General features: G+C 44.5%; 1 protein-coding gene across 1 annotated transcript; it reads right to left on the bottom strand.

Annotated features, from left to right (window-relative positions):
• Window positions 1-1,365: 1,365 nt before the first annotated feature.
• LOC123993681 lies at window positions 1,366-19,563 on the bottom strand. The gene is made up of 7 exons (XM_046296080.1): window positions 19,121-19,563; window positions 16,693-17,004; window positions 16,091-16,357; window positions 3,610-3,948; window positions 3,348-3,479; window positions 3,073-3,135; window positions 1,366-1,692 (listed from the first exon to the last, which is right to left on the bottom strand). The coding sequence occupies exons 1-7, from the start codon at window positions 19,197-19,199 to the stop codon at window positions 1,622-1,624; spliced, it is 1,263 nt and encodes a 420-aa protein (XP_046152036.1). The 5' UTR covers window positions 19,200-19,563; the 3' UTR covers window positions 1,366-1,621.
• Window positions 19,564-25,327: the final 5,764 nt, after the last annotated feature.

Raw genomic sequence — 25,327 nt, forward strand, 5'->3', positions numbered from 1 at the left:
GGATTGGCTAACACAACTTTCCATTGGAACACAGGAGTGATGGTTGCTGATAATGGGCCTATGTAGATATTCCATTTTACAAATCTGCCGTTTCCAGCTACATTAGTCAGTTATAACATTAACCATGTCTACACTGCATTTCTGATCAATTGTATGATATTTCAATGAACAGAAAATGTGCTTTTCTTTAAAAAACAAGGGAATTTCTAAGTGACCCCAAACTTTGGAACAGTAGTGTTAGATATTCCATTAAATATCTGCCGTTTCCAACTACAATAGGCATTTACCACTTTAACAATGTCTACACTGCATTTCTGATTTATTTTTATTTTTTTTAATGGGCAAAATAATTAGCTTTTCTTTCAAAAACAAGGACATTTCTAAGTGACCCCAAACTTTTGAACGGTAGTGTACATACCCTCATCTGAAACATCTACACTCCTGAGTAGGACTGATTTATTTACATGAAAAGGCTGGTCTTTAAACAAAGATGTATTTCCACTGAAATGTTCAGTCTGAAATTGTAACTAGTTAATGTCATCGTAGTAGCTATGGACGGGTGTTTGCTGTCTGTACCAATGAATCACCTTGTCTTCATTTCGTTTGAAGCTACATGGCAGCACACAGTCCTCAGAGTAGAGACAGGTCACCAGAGAGACAAGACATGGCCTTTTTAAAAATAATGCCTACATATTCTTTAATAGAAGTTTAGATTCCAGAGGATAATGTTATATAATTGCAATCAAACATTTCTGATAATCAAAATTTGTAGTATTCTTACCTACTAGTATACTTCTACTCACACATCTCGGTGTACACTCTTAGAAAAATCTATGCTATGTTCTATGCTATGTTCTATGCTATCTAGAACCTAAAGGGGTTCTTCGGCTGTTCCCATAGAATAACCCTTTGAATAACTATTTTTGCTTCCAGGTAGAACCCTTTAGGATTCCAGGTTAGAACCCTTTTGGTTCCATGTAGAACCCTTTCCACAGAGGGTTCTACATGGAACCCAAAAATAGGGTTCTACCAGGAACCAAAAAGTGTTCTCCTATGGGGACAGCTGAAGAACCCTTTTGGAACCCTTTTTTCTAAGAGGGAATGACTACAACATTTTCTTAAATCTTAAATATCAAAATATGCCTGCAACACGCATTTTGTCCTATATAGAATTCCAAAGTTGTGTGGTCATGTTGTTAAAACGAAAGCTCAAATTCAGGACGAAAATGTTACGTTCCATTACGAACAGCATGGCAATGTCTATTTCTGTCTCGGTAGCCTGCTGTAGCTAGCTAGATACCTTAGAAGGGTAAGGTATCTCAGAGTTGACAACTGTTCAGACACTCACAGATGACTGCTACAATGAATACTTAATTCAAAACTTTAATGTAAATTATGAAGACGGTACAGTTATTCAATTGTTTAGAACACAGATGTGCTCCACTGTAGAACAGTACTCTCCAATGATATAATTTCCCCCCTTGAGCAAAACATGTGGGTTGTTGTCCATGGGCACATTTTCTAACTATCAGTCAAGCTACAAATACATGGTTGATTGATGATGTCAGGTCTGTGATTAGGAACAGTATGACTGTCATCTAGTACGTCTTGTCAGTCAGAGCTATGTATGGCCGTTGTTTTGTCCTGCTCTCAGCTGGCAGTTATCCATTGGCAAATCATCAGATGTTTTAACTGTGAGGGAGAAATGGAAAGGCCAATTAGTAAGGCAGGGCAATAGGTATGAGCCAATTAAAAAATAACTAAAGCCTTTTAGTATAACAGATACATTTATTCAAATGATAGAACAGTTTAAGTTTTATGAATGTTGTTAAGGCTAAAGGTATCTGGGCTGAAGGCTACACAAGTCACTTTTGTTTTGGCCTTGCAGAATGGGATAAAATCAGATACACTACATGGCCATAAGTATGTGGACACCTGCTCTTCTGTTCTGGGAAGGCTGTTCTGTTCTGGGAAGGCTCCACTGTTCTGGGAAGGCTTTTCCCTAGATGTTGGAACATTGCTCTGGGGACTTGCTTCCATTCAGCCACAAGAGCATTAGTGAGGTCAGGCGATTAGGCCTGACTCGGAGTCGGCTTTACAATTCATCCCAAATGTGTTCGATGGAGTTGAAGTCAGTGCTCTGTGCAGGCCAGTCAAGTTCTTCCACATCGATCTCGACAAACCATTTCTGTATGGACCTCGCTTAGTGCACTGTCATGGGGAAACAGGAAAGGGCCTTCTCCAAACTATTACCACAAAGTTGGAAACACAAAATCGTCTAGCATATCATTATATGCTGTAGCATTAATATTTCCCTTCACTGGAACTAAGGCCCGAACCATGAAAACAGCCACTGCCCATTATTCCTCCTCCACCAAACTTTACAGTTGCCACTAGGCATTGGGACAGGTAGCATTCTCCTGGCATCTGCCAAACCAAGTTTTGTCCGTTGGACTGCCAGATGGTGAAGCGTGATTAATAACTCCAGAGAACACATTTCCACTGCTCCAGAGTCCAATGGCGGCAAGCTGTACAGCACTCCTGACGAACAGTTATTTCCAGAGGCAGTTTGGAACTCCGTAGTGAATGTTACAACCGAGGAGAGGTGATTTTTATGCACTACACACTTCCGCACTTGGCGGTCCCGTTCTGTGAGCATGTGTGGCCTACCACTTCGCGGCTGAACTGTTGTTGCACCTAGGTGTTTCCACTTCACAATAACAGCACTTACAATTGACTGGGGCAGTTCTAGCAGGGCAGAAATTTGACAAACTGACTTGCTGGAAATGTGACATCCTATTCAGGTGCCACGTTGAAAGTCACTGAGCTCTTCAGTACGGGCCATTCCACTGCCAATATTTGTCTATGGAGATTGCATGGATTTGTGCTTGATTTTATAAACACCTGTCAGCAACGGTTGTGGCTGAAATAGCCGAATCCACTCATTTGAAGGGGTGTCCACATACTTTTGTATATATAGTGTAAGATTTCTGGATTGGATTATAATAGGACAAAGGCCATACTGTATAATGATGAGTCCCGACAACTACTAAAATAGACATTTACACTTACTAGTTTTCATTGGCTGCATCTCTGTGTCCTCCAGAGTGGTCCTATCAGCCTTCCCTTGGTTGGCTAGGGAGTTCATAAATCATATGAGTCATTACTTCCTTCATTGCCATGTGAGTATGAGTACAGAATGCATGGTGTTCAGAAGTGATGAATTTACTCTCAGGTATTCCATCACATTAGTTATAGTAGATTGAACAGTAGGATAGCAGACATCTCTTTGATACGCTAATATACTCCCACTGCAGGCCCGGGTCAAGACCTGTCTTTATACTTACCTCTTTGTTTTCTATACAGTAGTATAGCTGTTGTTACTAGTGCAACCACTGCAACTATTACAGCAATAACCCACATCTTGGAGTGACTTTCCCCTGTACGCCCAACCTGGTCTTCAGCATTTGGCATATTGTCTAGACGTTTGGACAATGTAAATGTGTTAAGAATTCAGCATTATTGAAAGATGTGAACACTTAGCATCAATAACCTTGCATGCATAATAAGCACATAGGGTGTAAATCATTTAAAGGTATAATTGTGTACCTGTCAACGACCGCCGTGATGTTGACCTGATGGTGACCTGGGTTTGAACTATGTGTCTGCTCTGGAAGCCTGAGAATGTACAGGTGTAGGTTCCTGTGTGTTCCTGACTCTCTGGGTTGTGAAGAAGGAGGGATCCATCTCCCATCAAAACTCGGTCCTGCTCCAGTTCAACCCGGCCCTCCCAAAGGTTGGAGGTCCGTCTGGTTTGGCTGACATAGCTGAGGATGACCTTGGAGTTCTCATTGGTTCTAGTGAAGGTCCAGGTGAGGGAAAAGTTCTGGAAGTTCTGTGGAGCCATGCAAGGGATGGACAGCTCTCGCCCTGCCTCTCCAATCAACTCTGTTGATGAAATAAGTTTATGAATTGTGAGCCAGGGAAAGCATGTTATTTGTGGCTCAGTTGGTAGAGCATGGCACTTTCAATGCCAGGTTTGTGGGTTTCGATTCCCACGGGGGACCAGTTTACAAAAAAATACAAAAATGAATGCACTGACTTCTGTAAGCTGCTCTTGATAAGAGTGTCTGCTAAATGTAAAAGGTATATATCACTGTCCCTTAGCAGACTTCCAGCTGTAGTCACTCTCTTACACTAGAGGGCGTTGTTACGTAGAGGGCGTTGTTTCATAAACCCTCAAAGTTCCAGAACGGTGGGAAAATGGCAGCCATATTGGTCAGGGCGAAATGCAAACCACTCTAATTGGAACGAATGGCAATAGAGACATATAATCCAGATTTGACTCAAAACACACCTGCAGGAAAATTAAAGTAAGACATGGGATATATCAGAAATGGTGTAATATAATTATTGCCAACATAAAATATTGTCAAATAATTGTAAATACAGTTTATACAGGTTTTACACCAATTGTCTGTATAAATAGCCTCTAAAATATACAGTACCAGTCAAAATTATCATTATTATTATTTATTATTAAAAGTTTGGACACACCTACTCATTTAAGGGTTTTTCTTTATTTTTAAAACTATTTTCTACATTGTTGGTCATCAAAACTATTAAACAAATCAAAATATATTTTAGACTCTTCAAAGTAGCCACCCTTTGGCCTCCCGGGTGGCGCAGTGGTCTAAGGCACTGCATTGCAGTGCTAGCTGTGCCACCAGAAATTCTGGGTTTGAGCCCAGGCTCTGTTGCAGCTGGCTGTGACCGTGAGTTCCATGAAGCGATGTACAATTGGCCTAGTGTCATCCGGGTTTGGGTAGGGATATCATGTCTCATCATGCACTAGTGACTCCTGTGCCGGGCTCAGTGCATGCTAACCAGGTCGCCAGGTGCACAGTGGTTCCTCCGACACATTGGTGCGGCTAGCTTCCGGGTTGGATGTGTGCTGTGTTAAGAAGCAGTGCGGCTTGGTTGGGTTGTGTTTCAGAGGACGCATGGCTTTCGACCTTTGTCTCTCCTGAGCCCGTACGGGAGTTGTAGTGATGAGACAAGATAGTAACTACTAAAACAATTGGATTTGAAAAGGGGGAAAAAATGTAATGACAAAATGACTTGTTGACAGCTTTGCACACTCTTGGCATTCTCTCAAACAGCTTCATGAGGAATGCTTTTCCAACAGTCTTGAAAGAGTTCCCACATATGCTGATTACTTTGTTGCCTGCTTTTCCTACACTCTGCGGTCCAACTCATCCCAAACCATCTCAATTGGGTTGAGGTCTGGTGATTGTGGAGGCCAGGTCATCTGATGCAGCCCTTCATCACTCTCCTTGGTCAAATAGCCCTTACACAGCCTGGAGGTGTGTTTTGGGTCATTGTCCTGTTGAAAAATAAATTATAGTCTTATTTAGCACAAACCAGATGGGATGGCATATCGCTGCAGAATGCTGTGGTAGCCATGCTGGTTAAATAAATCACAGACAGTGTCACCAGCAAAGCAACCCACACCATCACACCTCCTCCTCCATGCTTCACGGTGGGAACCACAAATGCGGAAATCATCCGTTCACCTACTCTGCATCTCACAAAGACACGGCAGTTGGAATTAAAAGGCTCAAATTTGGACGCATCATACCAAAGGAAAATTTCCATCGGTCTAATGTCCACTGCTCGTATTTCTTGGCCCAAGCAAGTCTCTTCTTATTTTTGGTATCCTTTAGTAGTGGTTTCTTTGCAGGATTTCGACCACGAAGGCCTGATTCACACAGTCTCTTCTGAACAGTTGAAGTTGAGATGTTGAGATATTTGAACTCTGTAAAGCATTATGTGGGTTGCAATCTGAGGTGCAGTTAACTCAAATAAACTTATCCTCTGCAGCAGCGGTAACTCTGGGTCTTCCTTTCCTGTGGCGGTCCTCATGAGAGCCAGTTTCATCATAGTGCTTGATGGTTTTTGCAACTGCAAGTGGAAGAAACTTTCTAAGTTATTGTCATTTTCCGGATTGACTGACGTTCATGTCTTAAAGTAATGATGGACTGTCATTTCTCTTTGCTTATGACTATCTCTTTGCTTAAGGCTATCTTCTGTATACCACCCCTACCTTGTCACAACACAACTGATTGGCTCAAAAGCATTAAGAAGGAAAGAAATTCCACAAATGAACTTTTAACAAGGCACACCTGTTAATTGAAATGCATTCCAGGTGACTACATCATGAAGCTGGTTGAGAGAATGCCAAGAGTGTGCAAAGCTGTCATTGTCACACCCTGATCTGCTTGCCTCCACCCCCTCCAGGTGTCACCCATTTCCCCCATTATCCCCTGTGCACTTATACCTGTGTTTTCTGTTTGTCTGTTGCCAGTTCGTCTTGTCTCGTCAAGCCTACTGGCATTTTTCCTGTACTCTTGTTTTTCTCTCTTGTCCTCGTTTTCTAGCTTTCCCAGTTTTGACCATTCTGCCTGCCCCGACCCTGAGCCTGCCTGCTATTCCATACCCTGTGACACTGCCCTGGATTACTGACCTCTGCCTGCCCTGACCCTGAGGCTGCTGTTCTGTACCTTCAGACTCTGCTCTGGATTACTGACCTCTGCCTGCCTGTCGTTTGCCTGCCACCTGTTTTTGTAATAAACTTTGTTGCTTCGAACTGTCTGCATCTGGGTCTTCTCCTGAGGTCCGATTGTACGACCTGGCCATGACTGATGCAGTAGACTTGGACCAACTCCGCAACACCATCTCCTCCCAAGGAGCCACCATTGGGAGACACAAGGAGTTACTCCCAGGTCTTATGGACGGATTCCAGACCTTGGCAGAACGCCATGACTGTGCCTTGAATACATTGCTGGAACAATTCCGCAGATTATCTGTGAGTCCACCGGCCACGACAGTAGCCTCCCAGCCCCCCAGTAACACCTCTGTCAGCAGTGCGTCTCTCCAGGCCACCCTGGCTTCCCAATAACCTTGCTTACCTCCCCCGGAACACTTCGCTGGACGGTCAGGAACCTGTCGGGTGTTTCTCTCCCAGTGTTCCCTCATCTTTGAGCTGCTGCCCTCGTCCTTCCCCCGCTAATGTCCGGGAGGGATCTTGCCTGGGCAACTGCGGTGTGGGAACAACAATCTACTGAGTGTTTCAGCCTGAAGGAGTTTGTGGATGAGGTGAAAAAGGTTTCAATTCTCCATTTTCTGGGAGAGATGCTGCCCAGAAGTTACTCCAGCTTCGCCAAGACTTCCGCATTTCGGTGGACTATGCGGTTGATTTCTGCACATTGGCTGCCGAGAGTGCCTGGAACTCAGAATCCCCGTTTGACACATTCCTTCATGGATTATCAGAGGACGTTAAGGATGAGCTTGCAGCCCGGGAACTGCCTACGGATCTCGATTCTCTGTTCGCCTTGACCATCCGGATCGATGGGCGGCTACAGGAACATAGGAGAGAGAGGAGGTCTGATTCCGGTCCCAATCTCTTGCCCTAAGGATCCCAACTTTCCTCCGAGGAACTCCAGAAGATTCCGGTGTCTATGTCCCCGAGAGAATCCAAGCTTACGAGAGTTCCCCCGAGAGCCTCTGAGGTCTGCCGACTCCCCTTTTCCGTAGCCGATGCAACTTGGCAGAGCTAGGCTGAACACTTATGCAGACTTAACACCCAGAGTTGTCTATATTGCGGAACTGCCGGTCATTATGTGTCAACCTGTCTTTTAAGAAGACCAGGCTCATCAGTAGGTACGAGTACTCTGGTGGGCCATACAGAGAGTTTTTATTCTCCCCTTACTCACACCCCTCTCAATGCCATCCTGCTGTGGGGTGACCAATCTAAATCTCCCTGGTTTCTCATTGACCCTGGGGCCGATGAGAGTTTCATGGACGCCACCCTGGTGTCTGAGCTGGGCATCCCCACTCAGCCCCTCTCCAGTCACGTGGATGTTAGAGCACTGGATGGGCACTCTATAGGCAGGGTTACCCACAATACTTCGCTTCCTCTGCATTGACCCTATGACTGCGGAAATGACATTCTCACGGGCACTACCACCCCGGGGATGGCTGTATTCACTGTCGGGTCCCTGGCTGCAGGGGGTATCTGTCCTTCTAACTCCCCCGCCAGCGCAGGGTTCTTCTTTGTGGAGAAGAAGGACGAAACTCTGCGCCCGTACATCGACTACCGGGGCCTCAATGACATCACGGTTAAGAACCGCTACCCACTACCACTCATCGCCTTGGTTTTGAGCCGCTCCAAGGGGCTACTATGTTCTCTAAGTTAGGGGAACGTTTACCACCTGGTACGGATATGGGAAGGTGACGAGTGGAAGACAGCCTTCAACACTGCTAGTGGACACTATAAATACCTGGTGATGCCATTCGGTTTGACCAATGCTCTTGCTGTGTTCCAGGCCCTGGTTAATGACGTTCTCCGAGATATGTTGAACCAGTTCACTTTCGTCTACCTCGATGACATCCTCGTCTTTTCCCGCTTAGCTCAAGAACACATTCTCCACATCCAACAAGTCCTCCAGCATCTCCTGGAGAACCAGCTGTTTGTCAAATGCGAGTTCCATCGCTCCATCATCTCCTTCCTTGGATACATCACTTCTGGGAATGTGCAGATGGATCTGGGTAAGGTGAGAGCGGTAGTAGATTGCAATGTTTCTTAGGATTCGCCAATTCCTATCACGGTTTAATCCACCCTGGCCTCTCCCTTGTCAGCACTCACATCTCCGAAGGTCCCGTTCATGTGGTCCCCAGCTGTTGACAGGGCATTCCTGGACCTTAACCTCTTCAGTCGACCCTCTACTTTTTTTAACATTCTGTTGAAAATCGCGCAACATTTCAGCGCCCTGCTACTCATGCCAGGAATATAGTATATGCATATGATTAGTATGTGTGGATAGAAAACACTCAGACGTTTATAAAACTGGTTAAATCACGGCTGTGACTTTTACAGAATGTGCGTTTCATTGAAAAGTGCAGGAAAATCTGATCACTGAAAGTGGAAAAATATATCCATCCGCCGCTTCAACCCATTGTTATGGGCGAAAGACATTAAATATGGCTGAGGTTGCAGTACCTACAGCTTCCACACGATGTCAACAGTCTTGTCATTTGCCAATTGTTTGTTTCTTGGTCAAACAAACAAGAGACAGGCTTTTTCTTCAGGTCTCCGACCGGATATTTTGGTTGAGAAATACACGGACAGTATTTCAAGACGGACCCCTATAGAAAACACTTCGTCTCGTGATTAATTTGATCGCTTATTAACGTTTACTAATACCTAAAGTTGCATTACAAAAGTATTTCGAAGTGTTTTGTGAAAGTTTATCGTCGACTTTTTGAATTTAAAAAAAATGACGTTACGTTATGAAACGCTATTTTTTTCCGTTTATCACACAGTCTTCATAGATCGATATCTAGGACCGATTTAATCGGAAAAAAAGACCCACTAGTGATTATGGGACATCTAGGAGTGCCAACAAAGAAGATGGTCAAAGGTAATGAATGTTTTATATTTTATTTGTGCGGTTTGTGTAGCGCCGACTATGCTAATTATTTTGTTTACGTCCCCTGCGGGTCTTTTGGGGTGTTACATGCTATCAGATAATAGCTTCTCATGCTTTCGCCGAAAAGCATTTTAAAAATCTGACTTGTTGCCTGGATTCACAACGAGTGTAGCTTTAATTCAATACCCTGCATGTGTATTTTAATGAACGTTTGAGTTTTAACTAATACTATTAGCATTTAGCGTAGCGCATTTGCATTTCCAGAGCTTTAGATGGGACGCCTGCGTGCCAGGTAGGAGCAAGTGGTTAAGCACCGCTTCACCACAGCTCCCATATGGATCCATCCGGACCCATCCCGTCAGTTCATGGTGGAGGTAGACGCTTCGGATGTCAGAGTGGGGGCTGTCCTGTCCCAGCGTTCTGCCCTGGAACTTAAGCTGCATCCCTGCGCCTTCTTCTCCTATCGTCTTAACGCCACAGAGAGGAATTATGATGTGGGGAATCGAGAACTACTCACGGTGAAGATGGCCTTGGAGGAGTGGAGACAATGGTTAGATGGCGGCGGAACTTCTATTCATAGTGTGGACGGATCACAAGAACCTGGAATATCTCCGCACCACCAAGTATCTCAACTCCAGGCAAGCTCGATGGGCACTGTTGTTCACCCGGTTCAACTTCACCATCTCCTACCACCCGGGGTCTAAGAATGTTAAGCCAGACGCGCTTTCACGCCGTTATTGCCCCCATTGGAGCCAGGGTGGCAGGTAGCCCACCATAGTTCCGGACATCTCCGCGTTCGTCGCTGCCTGCACTGTCTGTGCTCAGAACAAGACTCCTCGGTAAGCTCTGGCTGGCCTCCTTCAACCTCTTCCTGTCCTTCACCGTCCCTGGTCACATATTTCCCTGGACTTCGTCACTGGTCCCACTCCGTCTGGCAACACCACTATCCTCAAGGTGGTGGGCAGGTTTTCCAAAGCTGCCCATTTCATTACCCTCCCCAAGCTACGTCAGCCAAGGAGCCGGCCCAGCTCATGGTGCAGCACTTCTTCCGGATCCATGGACTTCTAGTGGACATGGTTTTCGACCGTGGTCCTCAATTCTCGTCCCGGTTCTGGAAGGCGTTCTGCACACTCATTGGGTCGTCGGCCAGCCTGTCCTCCGGTTTTCATCCCCAATCCAAAGGGCAGTCGGAGCGTGCCAATCAGGACCTGGATACAACTTTTCGGTGCATCGTCTCGGCCAACCCCACCACCTGGAGCCAGAAACTTGTGTGGCTGGAGTACGCCTGGAACACCCTTCCCTGCTCGGCCACTGGGCTCTCGCCCTTCGAATGCTCCATGGGTTATCAGCCCAAGCTCTTCCCTGAGCAAGAGGAAGAGGTCATCATACCCTCTGCCCAGATGTTCGTCTGCACCTGGAAGAGAGCTTGGTCTGCTCTTCTCACGACTACCTCCAGGTACCGTCGACAGGCGGACTGCCACCGGACCCTGGTTTCCCGCTATCTTCTTGGAGAGAAGGTATGGCTGTCTACTCGGAATCTGCCCCTCCGGGTAGAGTCCCGCAAACTTTCCCCCCGTTTTATCGGCCCTTTTTCCAAGATCCTTAGCCACTCTGCTGTTCATCTTCTTTTGCCCCACACTCCGTACACATCCCACGTTTCATGTATCAAGGATTAATCCTCTGTCTTACAGCCCTCTGTCTCCTTTTTCCGGTTTTGACCATTCTGCCTGCCCTTTCCCTGAGCCTGTCTGCGGTTCTGTATCCTGAGGTCTGATAGTCAACAAGGCAAAGGGTGGCTACTTTGAAGAATCTAAAATAAAAAATACATGTATTTATTTGTTTAACACTTTTTTGCCTCCTAAATGATTCCATATGTGTTATTTCATAGTTTGATGACTTCTCTATTATTCTACAATGTAGAAAATAGTAAAAATATGGAAAAACCCTTGAATGAGTAGGTGTGTCCAAACTTTGGACTGGTACTGTATGTAAACAGATCAGAAATGTCTCAAATGTTTTTCTTGGAAAGCTGTGAGTACTATTATGATCCATTTACAACTTGTCTAAGTCCGTTTGTCATGTTTCTGTTGATATTATGGAGCTAATTTGGAATATTTTTCGGCGTTTTCATGACTGCAATTCCCCGGGCGATTTCTCAACCAAACGTGAAGAACAAACCGGAGCTATTTCGCCTACAAAAATAATATTTTTGGAAAAAATGAACATTTGCTATCTAACTGGGAGTCTCGTGAGTGAAAACATCCGAAGCTCATCAAAGGTAAACGATTTAATTTGATTGCTTTTCTGATTTCCGTGACCAAGTTACCTGCTGCTAGCTGGACAAAATGCTATGATAGGCTATCGATAAACTTACACAAATGCTTGTCTAGCTTTGGCTGTAAAGCATATTTTGAAAATCTGAGATGACAAGGTGATTAACAAAAGGCTAAGCTGTGTCTCAATACATTTCACTTGTGATTTTCATGAATAGGAATATTTTCTAGGAATATTTATGTCCGTTGCGTTATGCTAATTAGTGTCAGTCGATGATTACGCTCCCGGACCCGGGATGGGGAGTTACTATTAACTACCTCTCTCAAAGAGTGCGGTGTATAAAGTCAGAACATCTGCTGTCTTAGCCATTTCCTGTCACCAAGGATGTACCCAGGGCTTAATCCTTGGCCTCACGCTCTTCTCAATTTACATCAACAACATAGCTCAGGCAGTAGGAAGCTCTCGCATCCATTTATATGCAGATGATACAGTCTTATACTCAGCTGGCCCCTCCCCAGATTTTCTGTTAAACGCTCGACAACAAAGTTTTCTTAGTGTCCAACAAGCTTTCTCTACCCTTAACCTTGTTCTGAACACCTCCAAAACAAAGGTCATGTGGTTTCGTAAGAAGAATGTCCCTCTCCCTACTGGTGTGATTACTACCTCTTCGGGTTTAGAGCTTGAGGTAGTCACCTCATACAAGTACTTGAGAGTATGGCTAGACGGTGCACTGTCCTTCTCTCAGCACATATCAAAGCTGCAGGCTAAAGTTAAATCTAGACTTGGTTTCCTCTATCGTAATCGCTCCTCTTTCACCCCAGCTGCCAAACTAACCCTGATTCAAATTACTAGATGTTAGATGTTCTTACCATTCGGCTAGATGTTCTTTACCATTCGGCCATCAGATTTGCCACCAATGCCACCAATGTCCTTATAGGACACATCACCGCACTCTATACTCCTCTGTAAACTGGTCATCTCTGTATACCCGTCGCTAGACCCACTGGTTGATGCTTATTAATAAAACCCTCTTAGGCCTCACTCCCCCATTTGAGATATCTACTGCAGCCATCATCCTTCACATAAAACACCCGTTCTGCCAGTCACATTCTGTTAAAGGTCCCCAAAGCACAAACATCCTTGGGTCGCTCGTCTTTTCAGTTCACAGCAGCTCTTAATTCAAAGACTCAATCAGACTCAATCATGGACACTCACACTGACAAATCAAATTTTATTTGTCACATACACATGGTTAGAAGATGTTCATGTGAGTGTAGCGAAATGCTTGTGCTTCTGGTTCCGACAGTGCAAGTGACTAGTGATCTATTTGTTAAAGAGGCCAGTGTTTGGCTCTCCATGTTGGCAGCAGCCTTTCTGAGTTTGTGATTGCTGTTTACCAGTCTGATGGCCTTGAAATAGAGACTGAAGAACAGCTTCTCAGTCCCCGCTTTGATGCACCTGTACTGACCTCGCCTTCTGGATGGTAGTGGTGTGAACAGGCAGTGGCTCGGGTGGTTGTTGTCTTTGATGATCTTCTTTTGCCTTCCTGTGACACCGGGTGCTATAGGTAATTTCCCCAGGGATACATTGTGCAGACCGCAGCACCCTCTGGAGAGCTTTGCGGTTGAGGGCAGAGCAGTTGCCATACTAGGCTGTGATACAGCCCGACATGATGCTCTCGATTGTGGATCTGTAAAAGTTAGTCAGGGTTTTGGGTGACAAGCCAAATTTCTTCAGCCTCCTGAGATTGTCTCGTTGTTGTTGGTAATTAAGCCCACTACTGTTGTGTCGTCTGCAAACATGATGATTGAGTTGGAGGCATGTATGGCCACACAGTCATGGGTGAACAGGGAGTACAGGAGGGGGCTGAGCACGCACCCCGAGCACGCACCCTCCACCTCGCTGTTGAGGGCCAGCGAGGTGGAGATGTTGTTTCCTACCTTCACTTCCTGGGGGCGGTCCATCAGAAAGTCCAGGACCCAATTGAACAGGGTGGGATTGAGGTCCAGGGCCTCCAGCTTGATGATGAGCTTGGAGTGTACTATGGTGTTGAATGCTGAGCTGAAGACAATGAATGGCATTCTTACATAGGTATTCCTCTGCTCCAGATAGGATAGGGCAGTGTGCAGTATGATGGCGATTGCATCGTCTGTGGACCTGTTAGGGCTGTATGCAAACTGAAGAGGGTCTAGGGTGGCTGGTGTCGTGTCTTTACTATCATTAAATGTGAAGACTGTTATTTTATCAAATCAGTTCTCTATTTGTAACTATTATTACCTGATTAAACCAATCGTGTAATCTTTAATCAACTAGGAAGTCGGGGCACCACGGGAAAATGCTATAGTCTCTATTTCCCGAATCGACTCTTCAGATATTTTCATATCTTATCTAGTCTTCTATTAATGATTATTAATCTTTACCTTCCGTCAGTCTCATTCGAAACATCGTAAAAGTCTTGGTTCTCTGCACAATCCCTATCGTAAATTATGAATCAGCGATATACAAATTGGCTTGGGTATTTATTTACTAACTAACTAATCATAGAAATAAATGAAAACACACACAATTAGTTCATACATTGGGTTGCTACATAATACAAAGAAAAGGTCTCTAGCGGACGAAACCGATATGACGGCTTGGTAGACAAAGAAAAGGGGTGTGGCAGTTCAAGAGCGGGAAACTCATAGAGGATTACTACACTCATATAAATTGCTAATACTTTACGTGAACGACCACTCATCCGAAAAGAAATTGCAATTTACATATTTCCGGGTGTATTTCTTGCTGTCTCTCTCTGTGGTCGCAGGTCCATCTGCTGGAGAGAGTCAACAGAAAAGTCTCTGGTTGTGTTTCCCGGAAGATCAAAGTCGTAGGTGGTTGTAGGTGGTTAGAATGGAAACTTCATAGTACCATTCAGAAATCTTCTCATAGAATAGATGCTTCAGCAGTTCTCTTTATTCACGTTCAAGGTTTACGTCATTTTTAGCTGCAGACTAGTAATTAGTGTTGTCTAGAATTTGCTCCTTCTGTAGTGAATCGATAGTCCCAGAGTTGAACCATTTTCAGAGTTGAATCATTTCCAGCCGTGTAGCCAATGCTCCACGTTGGTATAGTCTTGTCCTTTGATAGAGTTGTAGTTTAAACCACTTCCAGCGTCACCTGGCATGATATGATCATGTGTGAATTTCTTCAGGAGCAGGTTTAATCCTTTGTCGATGCCTAATGTGATGTCTGGGCTCACGGGGGTGTGGTCAATGACTAGTTAATCTTCATATGAAAATCCAAACTCTCATTTAGAATGTTTATATCACATTACATCTTTTCACAAATAGGTTAATGTTTAATCACATACCTTTCACAATATTTAGATGTAAACCTGACAGCTGGGAAATGTACACTTAAGAGATACCGTTATGTGTGTTTCCTGTCATTCATGAGATCACCAAATGAAACACACTTGTCATAACTGTCCCTTAAGTGTCCACGGACCATTTACACATTCTCAAAAGTAGAAATATTGTTTAATTCTCCCATTTTGGGGATTTAGGAGTTTTGCCAAGTGAAGTCCTTTGTTCTCTCCCTATGCTCTCTCCCTCTCTTTCGGCATGACCAGGGGGAGAGAGTCTCTGCCAGGAATTTATGACCTGAGATAACAAAACCTGGGTTTAGGAGAGAGAGGGAGAGCGAGGGGGGAGCCACGATCTACACCCAGAAAGGGCCACGTCATGACACTGGTAAGGTGGAGGTGATATGATCCTTGACTAGTCTCTCAAAGCGCTTCATGATGACAGAAGTGAGTGCTACGGAGCGGTAGTCATTTAGTTCTGTTATCTTTACCTTCTTGGTTATAGGAACAATGGTGGCCATCTTGACAGGTGTGGCTGCTTTGCGGGATGTATTGTTGTCCCTACTTTCTTACCCTTTGTGCTGTTGTCTGTGCCCAATAATGTTTGTACCCTGTTTTGTGAGGCTACCAAGTTTTGCTGCTGCCATGTTGTGTTGCTACCATGTTGTTGTCATGTTGTGTTGCTCCCATGCTGTGTTGTTGTCTTAGGTCTCTCTTTATGTAGTGTTTCATTTTAATCCCAGCCCCCGTCCCCGCAGGAGGCCTGTAGCCTTTTGGTAGACCGTCATTGTAAATAAGAATTTGTTCTTAACTGACTTGCCTAGTTAAATAAAGGTTAAATAATCGTTTTATTGTTGTAATAACAGTCACTCCCAGCAGTGTATTACTGTTTGAATGATAATTTATCAACCATAAACTATGCATCTGCAAAATGAGAGAGAAAGAGAGAAAGAGAAAGACAATGCTGATTATGCCGTACCTCCTTTTTGTAGTGAGCTCTTCCATGACTGTGATCCATATGTGGAATTAACGGTGCAGACGTAAGTGGGGGTATTTCCAAACATTCTCAGTTTGCTCTGAACAGAGTAGAGGCCCTCAGTGTTGGGCGCCATATGTGTGGTGGATCTCAGGTTGGCTTTAGGTGGCAGAGTGGACCATTGCACACGGGGAGCAGGGAAGATATCCTTAGACAGGCACTGAATCTCTGTGTTCTTACTTATCTCCATAGTAACCATCTTGATGGGAGCTGGAATAACAGTGACAGAGAGCCAAGGTTAGAGAGTAATAGCCTTGAGTGGTTTCACTACAAACAGCGAATTTGAGAGCAAAAACCATTCAAAAGGTTTTTGTACAGCAAGGTTACAAAACCAATAACAAAAGCAAATACTCGACTCTTGGCTTGGCATCAGTTTAGCAATTTGGCTCTAGCTCCAATACAGCGGTAGCTGGTGGACAAACAATGATTCATGTCTCTTAACAGAGGGTATTTTACCACAAGCTATGCTGAAAGAATTTGATATGTGAAGTGGATACTTAGCAGCATACTCTAGCCTCGATAGTAGCGCCAGCGGTACTACTAACCCTCCACTTTCATGATGATAAAGGACTCCTGTTGTCCCAGAGTGCTGTTGACCAGACACCTGTAGCGACCTCGGTCCTTGATGCCACACTGGCTGAGGTGGAGCGAGGCGTTGCCCCGGGAGAGCTGGTCCTGAAGCAGGTACATCCTGGTACGGTGGCCCTTGGGAGGCTGGTCCGACTGGTCTCCACCCTGATGGGAGTGGCTGAGGAGGAGTAACTCCTGGCGGTACCAGCTGATGATCTCATTTCCGCTGGGTTTGAAGCTGCAGGGTAGCACACAGTCTTCTGAGAACAGGCATGTCAAATGGGCATCTAAGGGAGAAGTAGAGAGAGAACAGTTTGGGAAAATGTGACCTTCATTTAATAATTAATTAACATCCTTTTTTTTAACGCAAAAAATCCGGTTTTGTTATATTTTATATTTCAGTCTTCTGTGACGTATATAAAGTGCAATATTTCGATGCAAACTCAAAATGTAATACATTTCAACTCCATATCTGATATGGTACAGGTGTATTCTTTTTTAAAGCCCATAACTATGTGTTTAAGGTATATAATTTTGTTTCAAAGTAGATTTAAGACCACCAAGAAACACTGTGTGTGACCCCCTATTTAGCCTACTGCAGTAGAAGGCGGAATGAACTAAATGTTCTCTCCATTCCTATCTTTTTCTTTCAGCCCACAACACCTACTCACAGTGTGTCCTTTCCATACCGGTATATCACGTATGACGTGTACTGAATCCTCATGGTAACGAGTGAACTTTTCTCCCCCTCTTACCATCTTGCTATAGGTTGTGTTACTCTCACGGTTCTGAAACATTCACTATGTTTCGTCTTACCCAACTGTAACATGCAGTCCCAGCATTTCAGCCACCACACAACTCACAGTGAGCGCCGGCACCTATGGTTATGGTGGCACTTCTAAAGCCAAACATTACATACATACATTACAATTTTTGAGTTAAATGCAGAGACTGGATAACACTGGATAAGTACTAGATAATAACCTTGAAACTGGTAATCACACAGTCTATTCTCAACATCCGTTCTTTTCAGTCGTTTGTTTTGCACTAAATGTGGTTGCGACAAGACATTGCACTGTGAATGAGTACATGTAACATCCATGTTCACAGGTGAATGTATGGGCTTTTTACTGCCAAAATAACAGTGGTAACACCAGTGAAGTCCTTCACAGACAGGGCACCCACTCAGAGTCAAATAGAGTGCATGACTATATAGAATTAGCATGTGTGCAAATGTGTGAAGAGTCAAGGGCGTCCCTGTGAGACTGTGAGCTTCTCCTCAGAATAGATGTCTTTCATCTCCTCAGCAACATTCCAAACCGAAGAGACAGCTGACCTGGGTCCCAGCGTGGTCTGGCCAGTCTAAATACTGAACAGGGCAGTGGGGCCCGGCCTCCCTAGTCTCCCAACCAGAACAAACAGAGGCATGCCGAGGGCCAGAGGGCCAGCTATCCCAGACGCCATGGGCGACTGGATTCCTCAGAGAGAACACATCTCGACTCCTGCTCACTGCCCACTGACTGACCACCTCTCAAGGATTTACAGGGATGTGGACAACGTATTTCCACATGCACAGCAATAGAGGCTCAGCATGGCCTTGAAGGATGTTTTTCCTTCATACATTCTCAGATTTGCTGAGGATGGATAGAGACTTCATCGACAAGTTACAGGAACAGTGCAGTGAATGGTTGTTTTGTATTCATAAAACTCCTGGTCAAAACATCATCTTTAAACTAATACCTTACACTGGATTTGTCTTATGGAAAATCCCTCTCCTTCTAGGACCACATGTTAAAGTAGTTCTTGTTCTTTTTTTCAGATGTCTGTCTCGTTTTAGTTTTGCCCAGAAGAACTGTGATTTCTTGTGCAGTGAAAGGGACACAATGCAAAAAGCATCTGTTCCATGAACAAGAGATGTAGAGAGAAAAACACTCTTCAGCCCCGCTTGAACAAAAAGGGAAACATTCCTTAACCCAGGACACTTCAAACTGGTGACTATGATTCCTTACCCCAGGACACTTCAAACTGGTGACTATCCAGGAAAATAAAGAAAATGGAGTACATTGTTTCTGCATAGATCTGATGATTTATTGACGGGACACATCATGCAAGCAGGTTTATATTTTGGCGTAATCACCTCCATCAGAACCAGGTAAGTCAAGTTTGCTTGTCTTTATTTTCCTGGACACTCACCCATTGAAGTGTCCTGGGGTAAGAAATGTTTTTAGATATAGATGTATTTTAAGATTAGATCAAATGTAAGTGTTTAAAGGCACACAGTAGTCAGATTATTTGTTTCCTTACACTAAAGACATCCCGTGCCTTTAACCTTGACCCATGAGCCTATCCTGACAATTCTTGCACTACTACCTTTAAAAGAGGATAGAGAGGTCTTATCCTTACCTGGGATCTTACACTTTGCCAAGGTGAGAATCCACAGCAACCTCAAAAAAGCTTGAGCAAGTGCCTTTACCATTCTCATTCATTCACAAAGACACAAAGTTGCTGTTGACTCCCGTCCTGATTCCAATCAGTAGTAATCTTAAAGCAATTAGGAGCTCTGAATCACAATTAGTGTCTTGGTCTCTCTTAGATCTCACATTTCAGCCTCTGGGATGGTGTAGATCAAAAGCACTTGCTGTCACTTTAAAGGTTAACGGATCCAGATGGAAAATATCCTTGTAAACACAAATGAGAGCCAATGAGTCTGAAACTCACTGCCACAGACATACGAAAGGGCCCACCTGGAACCACTTGTGTCAGAGAAGAAAAGCAGTTTCCCTGTCAGAGAAACTAGCTCCTCTCACAGTGAGAAGAGAGGGACTGTAAGAGGAAGGGAGAGCGAGAAGGAGGGAGCGGCAGGGCAGACAGGCTGGTTTGAAATACACCCCCTTCTACAGAGGCAGAGGCACGGTGGAATCATTGGTTACAATGTGTTACTTGGAAACGCCTCTTTGCTTCTTACCTGCCTGTCACTTTGCTTTGCTGTCACTTTAAAGGATCCAGATGGGAAATATCCTTGTTAACACAAATGAGAGCCAATGCGTCTGAAACCCACTGCCACAGACATACGAAAGGGCCCACCTGGAACCACTTGTGTCAGAGCAGAAAAGCAGTTTCCCTGTCAGAGAAACTAGCTCCTCTCACAGTGAGAAAAGAGGGTGTGTAACAGGAAGAGAGAGCGAGAAGGAGGGAGCGGCAGGGCAGACAGGCTTTTCTGAAATACAAACCCATGGAGACCCACGGAGACATCGAGGCACGGTGGAATCAATGGTTACACTGTGTTACTTGGAAATGTCTCTTTCCCTCTTATCTCCCTGTCAAACCTCCCCACCCCTTCTCCACCCCTCACACTCAGTGCCTCATAGAACCTCTTGTCATCTGATTGATTTCTTTCCATGTCACTCTGTATGTCACCATTTTACATCTCACACCTTCTCTGAGTAATAACTGTGCACACAGTAGACTAGGTATACTGTTCTTTTCATATTGTAGTTTCCACTGAAACAGTATATTTTCTTGTATCTTCTAGTTCCATGAAAGGCATGTTCTTTACCTCTCAAGCCTTCAATACCTTCATTAATCATGGAGAACTGGTTTGGACAAGAAAAGTGGGATGTCAAAGTGCCCTGCCACTAGCAGCCAGGCATGAGGTTAACCACAAGGCCAATTATAGTTCATTGTGGAACGTATTCAGTCATTGTTTCTGTCTGCCTCCCACTGGGCACTGCTGCCACTGTGTTATACACACACGATCACAGACCACACTAAACCTGAATCCTAATCTATTTATTGCTGTGGCTGAAGGCACCTAACGTTCAGGAACCTTTCAGGAAGTTTGCCCTCACGTTGGATGACGCAACGTGTTTTCTCACGTTAGTTCCTTGTGTTCAGTGTCATTGGCCTCCAAGGGGTGAAATAAAACCATAACAATGCCACACTATGATGAGTCACTAATGATAAGTGTCATATTTATCCCATAGTAGCTGATAAACAGAGATGAGCACAGAAAAGAAACACAATCATTTCAAAGCAGAATTGTGTGTCAATAATGAGTGGTTGGGGTTTTAATGCACCATCATAGCAAACATGTTTTAGTGTGGAGGCCTCACTCTGTTGCCATGATTAACCAACAGCGAGTGATTGAGAGATGATCATGTATTTACTCCGTGATGTGTAGCTACACCTCTCCTTTGCGGTCCTTAGGAGGCGCGTGTGAGGGGAAACCCCAGCTCCACGTCAATGCCTCTTAAAGATGGCGGCACTCATCTCTGCCCTCAATCAACGCTAATCCCAGATTAAAGGAGCATGCCACTGGACTGGGATTATGCTGTGGGCGCTTTCATTTGATCATTGATTCTCTACCAGTCTCTTCCTGACTCACTTTTATACTTCCTCTGGTGTATTCCTTTTTACATTTTCCAATAATGTGTGTTTAGTCATCACTATAATGTATTTTCTTTTCTCTCTGTGTAATGTGGTTTAATTCTGGTTATATTCCAGTGACTAAACCTCGTTTCCACCCATTCCCAGGCAATTATACCTATGCATATTACCAGCAGTAATCCGAAACCCCTTGTGGTGACATTAGTAGACTCTCTGGTTGATAAGAGCCAACATTTAACTGGCCTGACATTCATGACTGGCCTACATTAGTCAGTAAATGAAATCATTGTTGTAAATAACTGGAAAACATGCACTGATAGCCTTGAACTATAGACTTCGCATAGCCAAATATCTAATCATATAAAAGCAGCTATGAGACCACTATTTTAGTTCAACTTTATAATCCACACAACCAGCACAGAAACATGGAGAGTACATGTACATTTCTGTTCCCTTCGTGGATATATTCACGGGTGTATTCTATGAATGATCATGATCATGGAAGAGTACTATTACTATACTATTCAGTGGCATGGGCAGAAATTTATTGATGGCAGGGCCAGCAGGGCCATCATTTAATTAGGCTACCCTATACCACAAGCCCTCGTCTGGAAGTCGGAGAATTGTGCATTTTTCAAAAGCAAAGCTTTCCCCTGCAATTTAGTGCCATTATCATTATGCTTAATTAAAAATAAATGTATAATATATACTACCTTTCAAAAGTTTGGGGTCACTTAGAAATGTCCTTGTAAGGCCTCCCGGGTGGCGCAGTGGTTAAGGGCGCTGCAGTACAGCGCCCAGGCTCTGTCGTAACCGGCTGCGACCGGGAGGTCCGTGGGGCGACGCACAATTGGCCTAGCGTCGTGCAGGTTAGGGAGGGTTTGCCCGGTAGGGAAATCCTTGTCTCATCGCGCACCAGCGACTCCTGTGGCAGACTGAGCACAGTGCGTGCTAACCAAGGTTGCCAGGTGCACAGTGTTTCCTCTGACACATTGGTGCGGCTGGCTTCCGGGTTGAATGGCGTTGTGATAAGAAGGACGCATGACTTTCAACCTTCGTCTCTCCCGAGCCTGTACGGGAGTTGTAGCTACTAAATGATAACATGGATAGGGGTCCATTAAAATAACATCAAATTGATCAGAAGTATAGTGTCGACATTGTTAATGTTGGAAATGACTATTGTAGCTGGAAACGGCACATTTTTTATGGAATATCAACATAGGCGTTTGGAGGCCAGTTATCCGCAACCATGTTCCAATGGCAATTTGTGTTAGTTAATCCAAGTTATCATTTTAAAAGGCTGATTGATTTGTGGGTACTATTTAATGAAGCTGCCAGTTGAGGATTGACAAGTTTCAGAAGAACGGTCTTTGTTTGTGGCCATTTTTAGCCTGTCGAACCCACAAATGCTGATGATCCAGATACTCAACTGGTCTAAAGAATGCCAGTTTTATTGCTTCTTTAATCAGCACAACTGTTTTCAGCTGTGCTAACATAATTGCAAAAGGGTTTTCTAATGATCAATTAGCCTTTTAAAATGATAACTAACACAACGTGCCATTGGAATATAGGAGTGATGGTTGCTGATAATGGGCCTCCGAACGCCTATGTTGATATTCCATTAAAAAAACCTGCCGTTTCCAGCTACAGTAGTCATTTATAAATGTCTGCACTGTATTTCTGATCAATTTGATGTTATTGTAATGGACATAAAATGTGATTTTCTTTCAAAAACAAGCACATTTCTAAGTGACTCCAAACTTTTGAGCGGTAGTGTATATACAGTGCATTCGGAAAGTATTCAGACCCCTTGATTTGTCACATCTGCTCCTGCTTCGCCCTCTTGTGTTCATCCGGTGTCTTCTTGACCTGCAGTTACTCCCCCAGTACACACTCTCTCTCCCTCTCTGTGTGATTGTGTGGTTGGAGACAGGTGTGCTGGAGTCAGAGTAGATCGCTACCAGCTGCAACACGTTCCATAATCAAGACCTCTACAAATACTCAGTCCTACCACTTCCACTCTGCCAGATCGTAATCTCTGCTCAGTCAGTTCGTGCTTCTAGCTATTTATGATTATTCAAGATCCTGTTACTCTGCTGTGCCTGTTTCCCTGCCTGACACTGTTTATCCTCTCATTGCAGTTTACTGCTCTGTCTCTGGCTCCTGTCTCCCGTTCCACATCTCACCACCCTTCTACCCTGTTCTGGATTTAGCTCACCACCACTACCTTGGATTCCCCTCCGTACCTGGTTACCCGGTTCTACCCAGCTCATTTCAACCTCAGTCTCCACATCTGTTTTTTTACAACTCATCCGAGCTTCCCTGGATCTGCACTCCATAACTCCCTGTGTTACAATAAATATCTTGGTTCATTCATCCCTGTTTCCTCATCTGAGTCTGCTCTTGGGTTCCCCTGTGTCACTCCGCCTAACATGACTTTTTCAACATTTTCTTACATTACAGCCGTATTCATAACTTGGGTGCATCCTGTTTCCATTAGTCATCCTTGAGATGTTTCTACAACTTGATTGGAGTCCACCTGTGGTAAATTCAATCGATTGGACATGATTTCAAAAGGCACACACCTATCTATATAAGGTCCCACAGTTGACAGTGCATGTCAGAGCAAAAACCAAGCCATGATGTCGAAGGAATTGTCTGTAGAGCTTCGAGACAGGATTGTGTTGAGGCACAGATCAGGGGAAGGGCACCAAAAAATGTCTTCAGAATTGAAGGTCCCCAAGAACACAGTGGCCTCCATCATTCTTAAATGAAGAAGTTTGGAACCACCAAGACTACTCCTAGAGCTGGCCGCCAAACTGAGCAATCGAGGAAGAAGGGCCTTCGTCAGGGAGGTGACCAAGACCCAGATGGTCACTCTGACAGAGCTCCAGAGTTCCTCTGTGGAGATGGGAGAACCTTCCAGAAGGACAACCATCACTGCAGCACTCCACCAATCAGGCCTTTATGGTAGAGTGGCCAGACGGAAGCCACTCCTCAGTAAAAGGCACATGACAGCCTGCTGGAGTTTGCCAAAAAGAACCTAAAGGACTCCCAGACCATGAGAAACAAGATTCTCTGGTCTGATAAAACCAATATTGAACTCTTTGACCTGAATGCAAAGCATCACATCTGGAGGAAACCTGGCACCATCCCTACGGTAAAGCATGGTGGTGGCAGCATCAAATCAAAAAAATATCTAATCGCATCTAATGTATTTGTCAAATGCGCCGAATATAACAGGTGTAGTAGACCTTACAGTGAAATGCTTACATACAAGCCCTTAACCAACAATGCTTTAAGTTTTAAGTAAAAAATAGATAAGCAAAAAATTAAATTAACAAATAATTAAACAGCAGCAGTAAAATAACAATAACGATGCTATATACAGGGGCTACCAGTTTGTCGAGGTAATTGAGGTAATATGTATATGTAGGTAGAGTTAAAGTGACTATGCATAGATAGTAAACAGAGAGTAACAGCAGTGTAAAAGAGGGGTCAGGGTAACCCTATGATTAGCTGTTCAGGAGTCTTATGGCTTGAGGTAGAATCTGTTAAGAAGCATTTTGGACCAAGACATGGCGCGCCGGTACCGTTTGCCGTAAAGTAGTAGAGAGAACAGTCCATGGACTAGGGTGGCTGGAGTCTTTGACAATTTCTAGGGCCTTTCTCTGACACTGCATGGTATATTTATTTACCTTTATTTTACTAGGCAAGTCAGTTAAGAACAAATTCTTATTTTCAATGACGGCCTAGCAACAGTGGGTTAACTGCCTGTTCAGGGGCAGAACGACAGATTTGTACCTTGTCAGCTAGGGGTTCCGGTTACTAGTATAACGCTCTAACCACTAGGCTACCCTGCCGCCCCATAAAAGGTCCTGGTTGGCAGGAAGCTGGGCCCCAGTGATGTACTTGGCCGTACACACTACCCTCTGTAGTGACTTGTGGTCAGCGGCCGAGCAGTCAGGATGCTCTCGATGGTGCAGCTGTATAAACTGAGGACCTATGCCAAATCATTTCAGTCTCCTGGGGGGGAATTGGCTTTGTCGTGCCCTCTTCACGACTGTCTTAGTTTGTGTCACGAACATCGTCTTGAAAATGACGACCCCGGACTGGGGACCCTCGCCGCAGGCTCCAGACTGGGGACACTCGTTGCAGGCCCCGGACTGGGGACCGTCGCTAGAGGCTCCGGACCACGCATCAACGCTGGAGACTTCGTGCCAT

This window comes from Oncorhynchus gorbuscha, linkage group LG02 (assembly GCF_021184085.1).
Source record: "Oncorhynchus gorbuscha isolate QuinsamMale2020 ecotype Even-year linkage group LG02, OgorEven_v1.0, whole genome shotgun sequence".
In the NCBI taxonomy this organism is placed as follows: Eukaryota; Metazoa; Chordata; class Actinopteri; order Salmoniformes; family Salmonidae; genus Oncorhynchus; species Oncorhynchus gorbuscha.

What these genes read in the sequence shown, in the direction of transcription:
- LOC123993681 (XM_046296080.1), bottom strand. Translation starts at nt 19,199, where the DNA reads ATGAGAATGGTAAAGGCACTTGCTCAAGCTTTTTTGAGGTTGCTGTGG. An exon ending in GGCAAAGTGTAAGATCCCAG is followed by an intron (nt 17,005 to 19,120) that starts GTAAGGATAAGA and finishes CTTCTCCCTTAG; the next exon opens with ATGCCCATTTGACATGCCTG. An exon ending in GAGCTCACTACAAAAAGGAG is followed by an intron (nt 3,949 to 16,090) that starts GTACGGCATAAT and finishes TTTCATCAACAG; the next exon opens with AGTTGATTGGAGAGGCAGGG.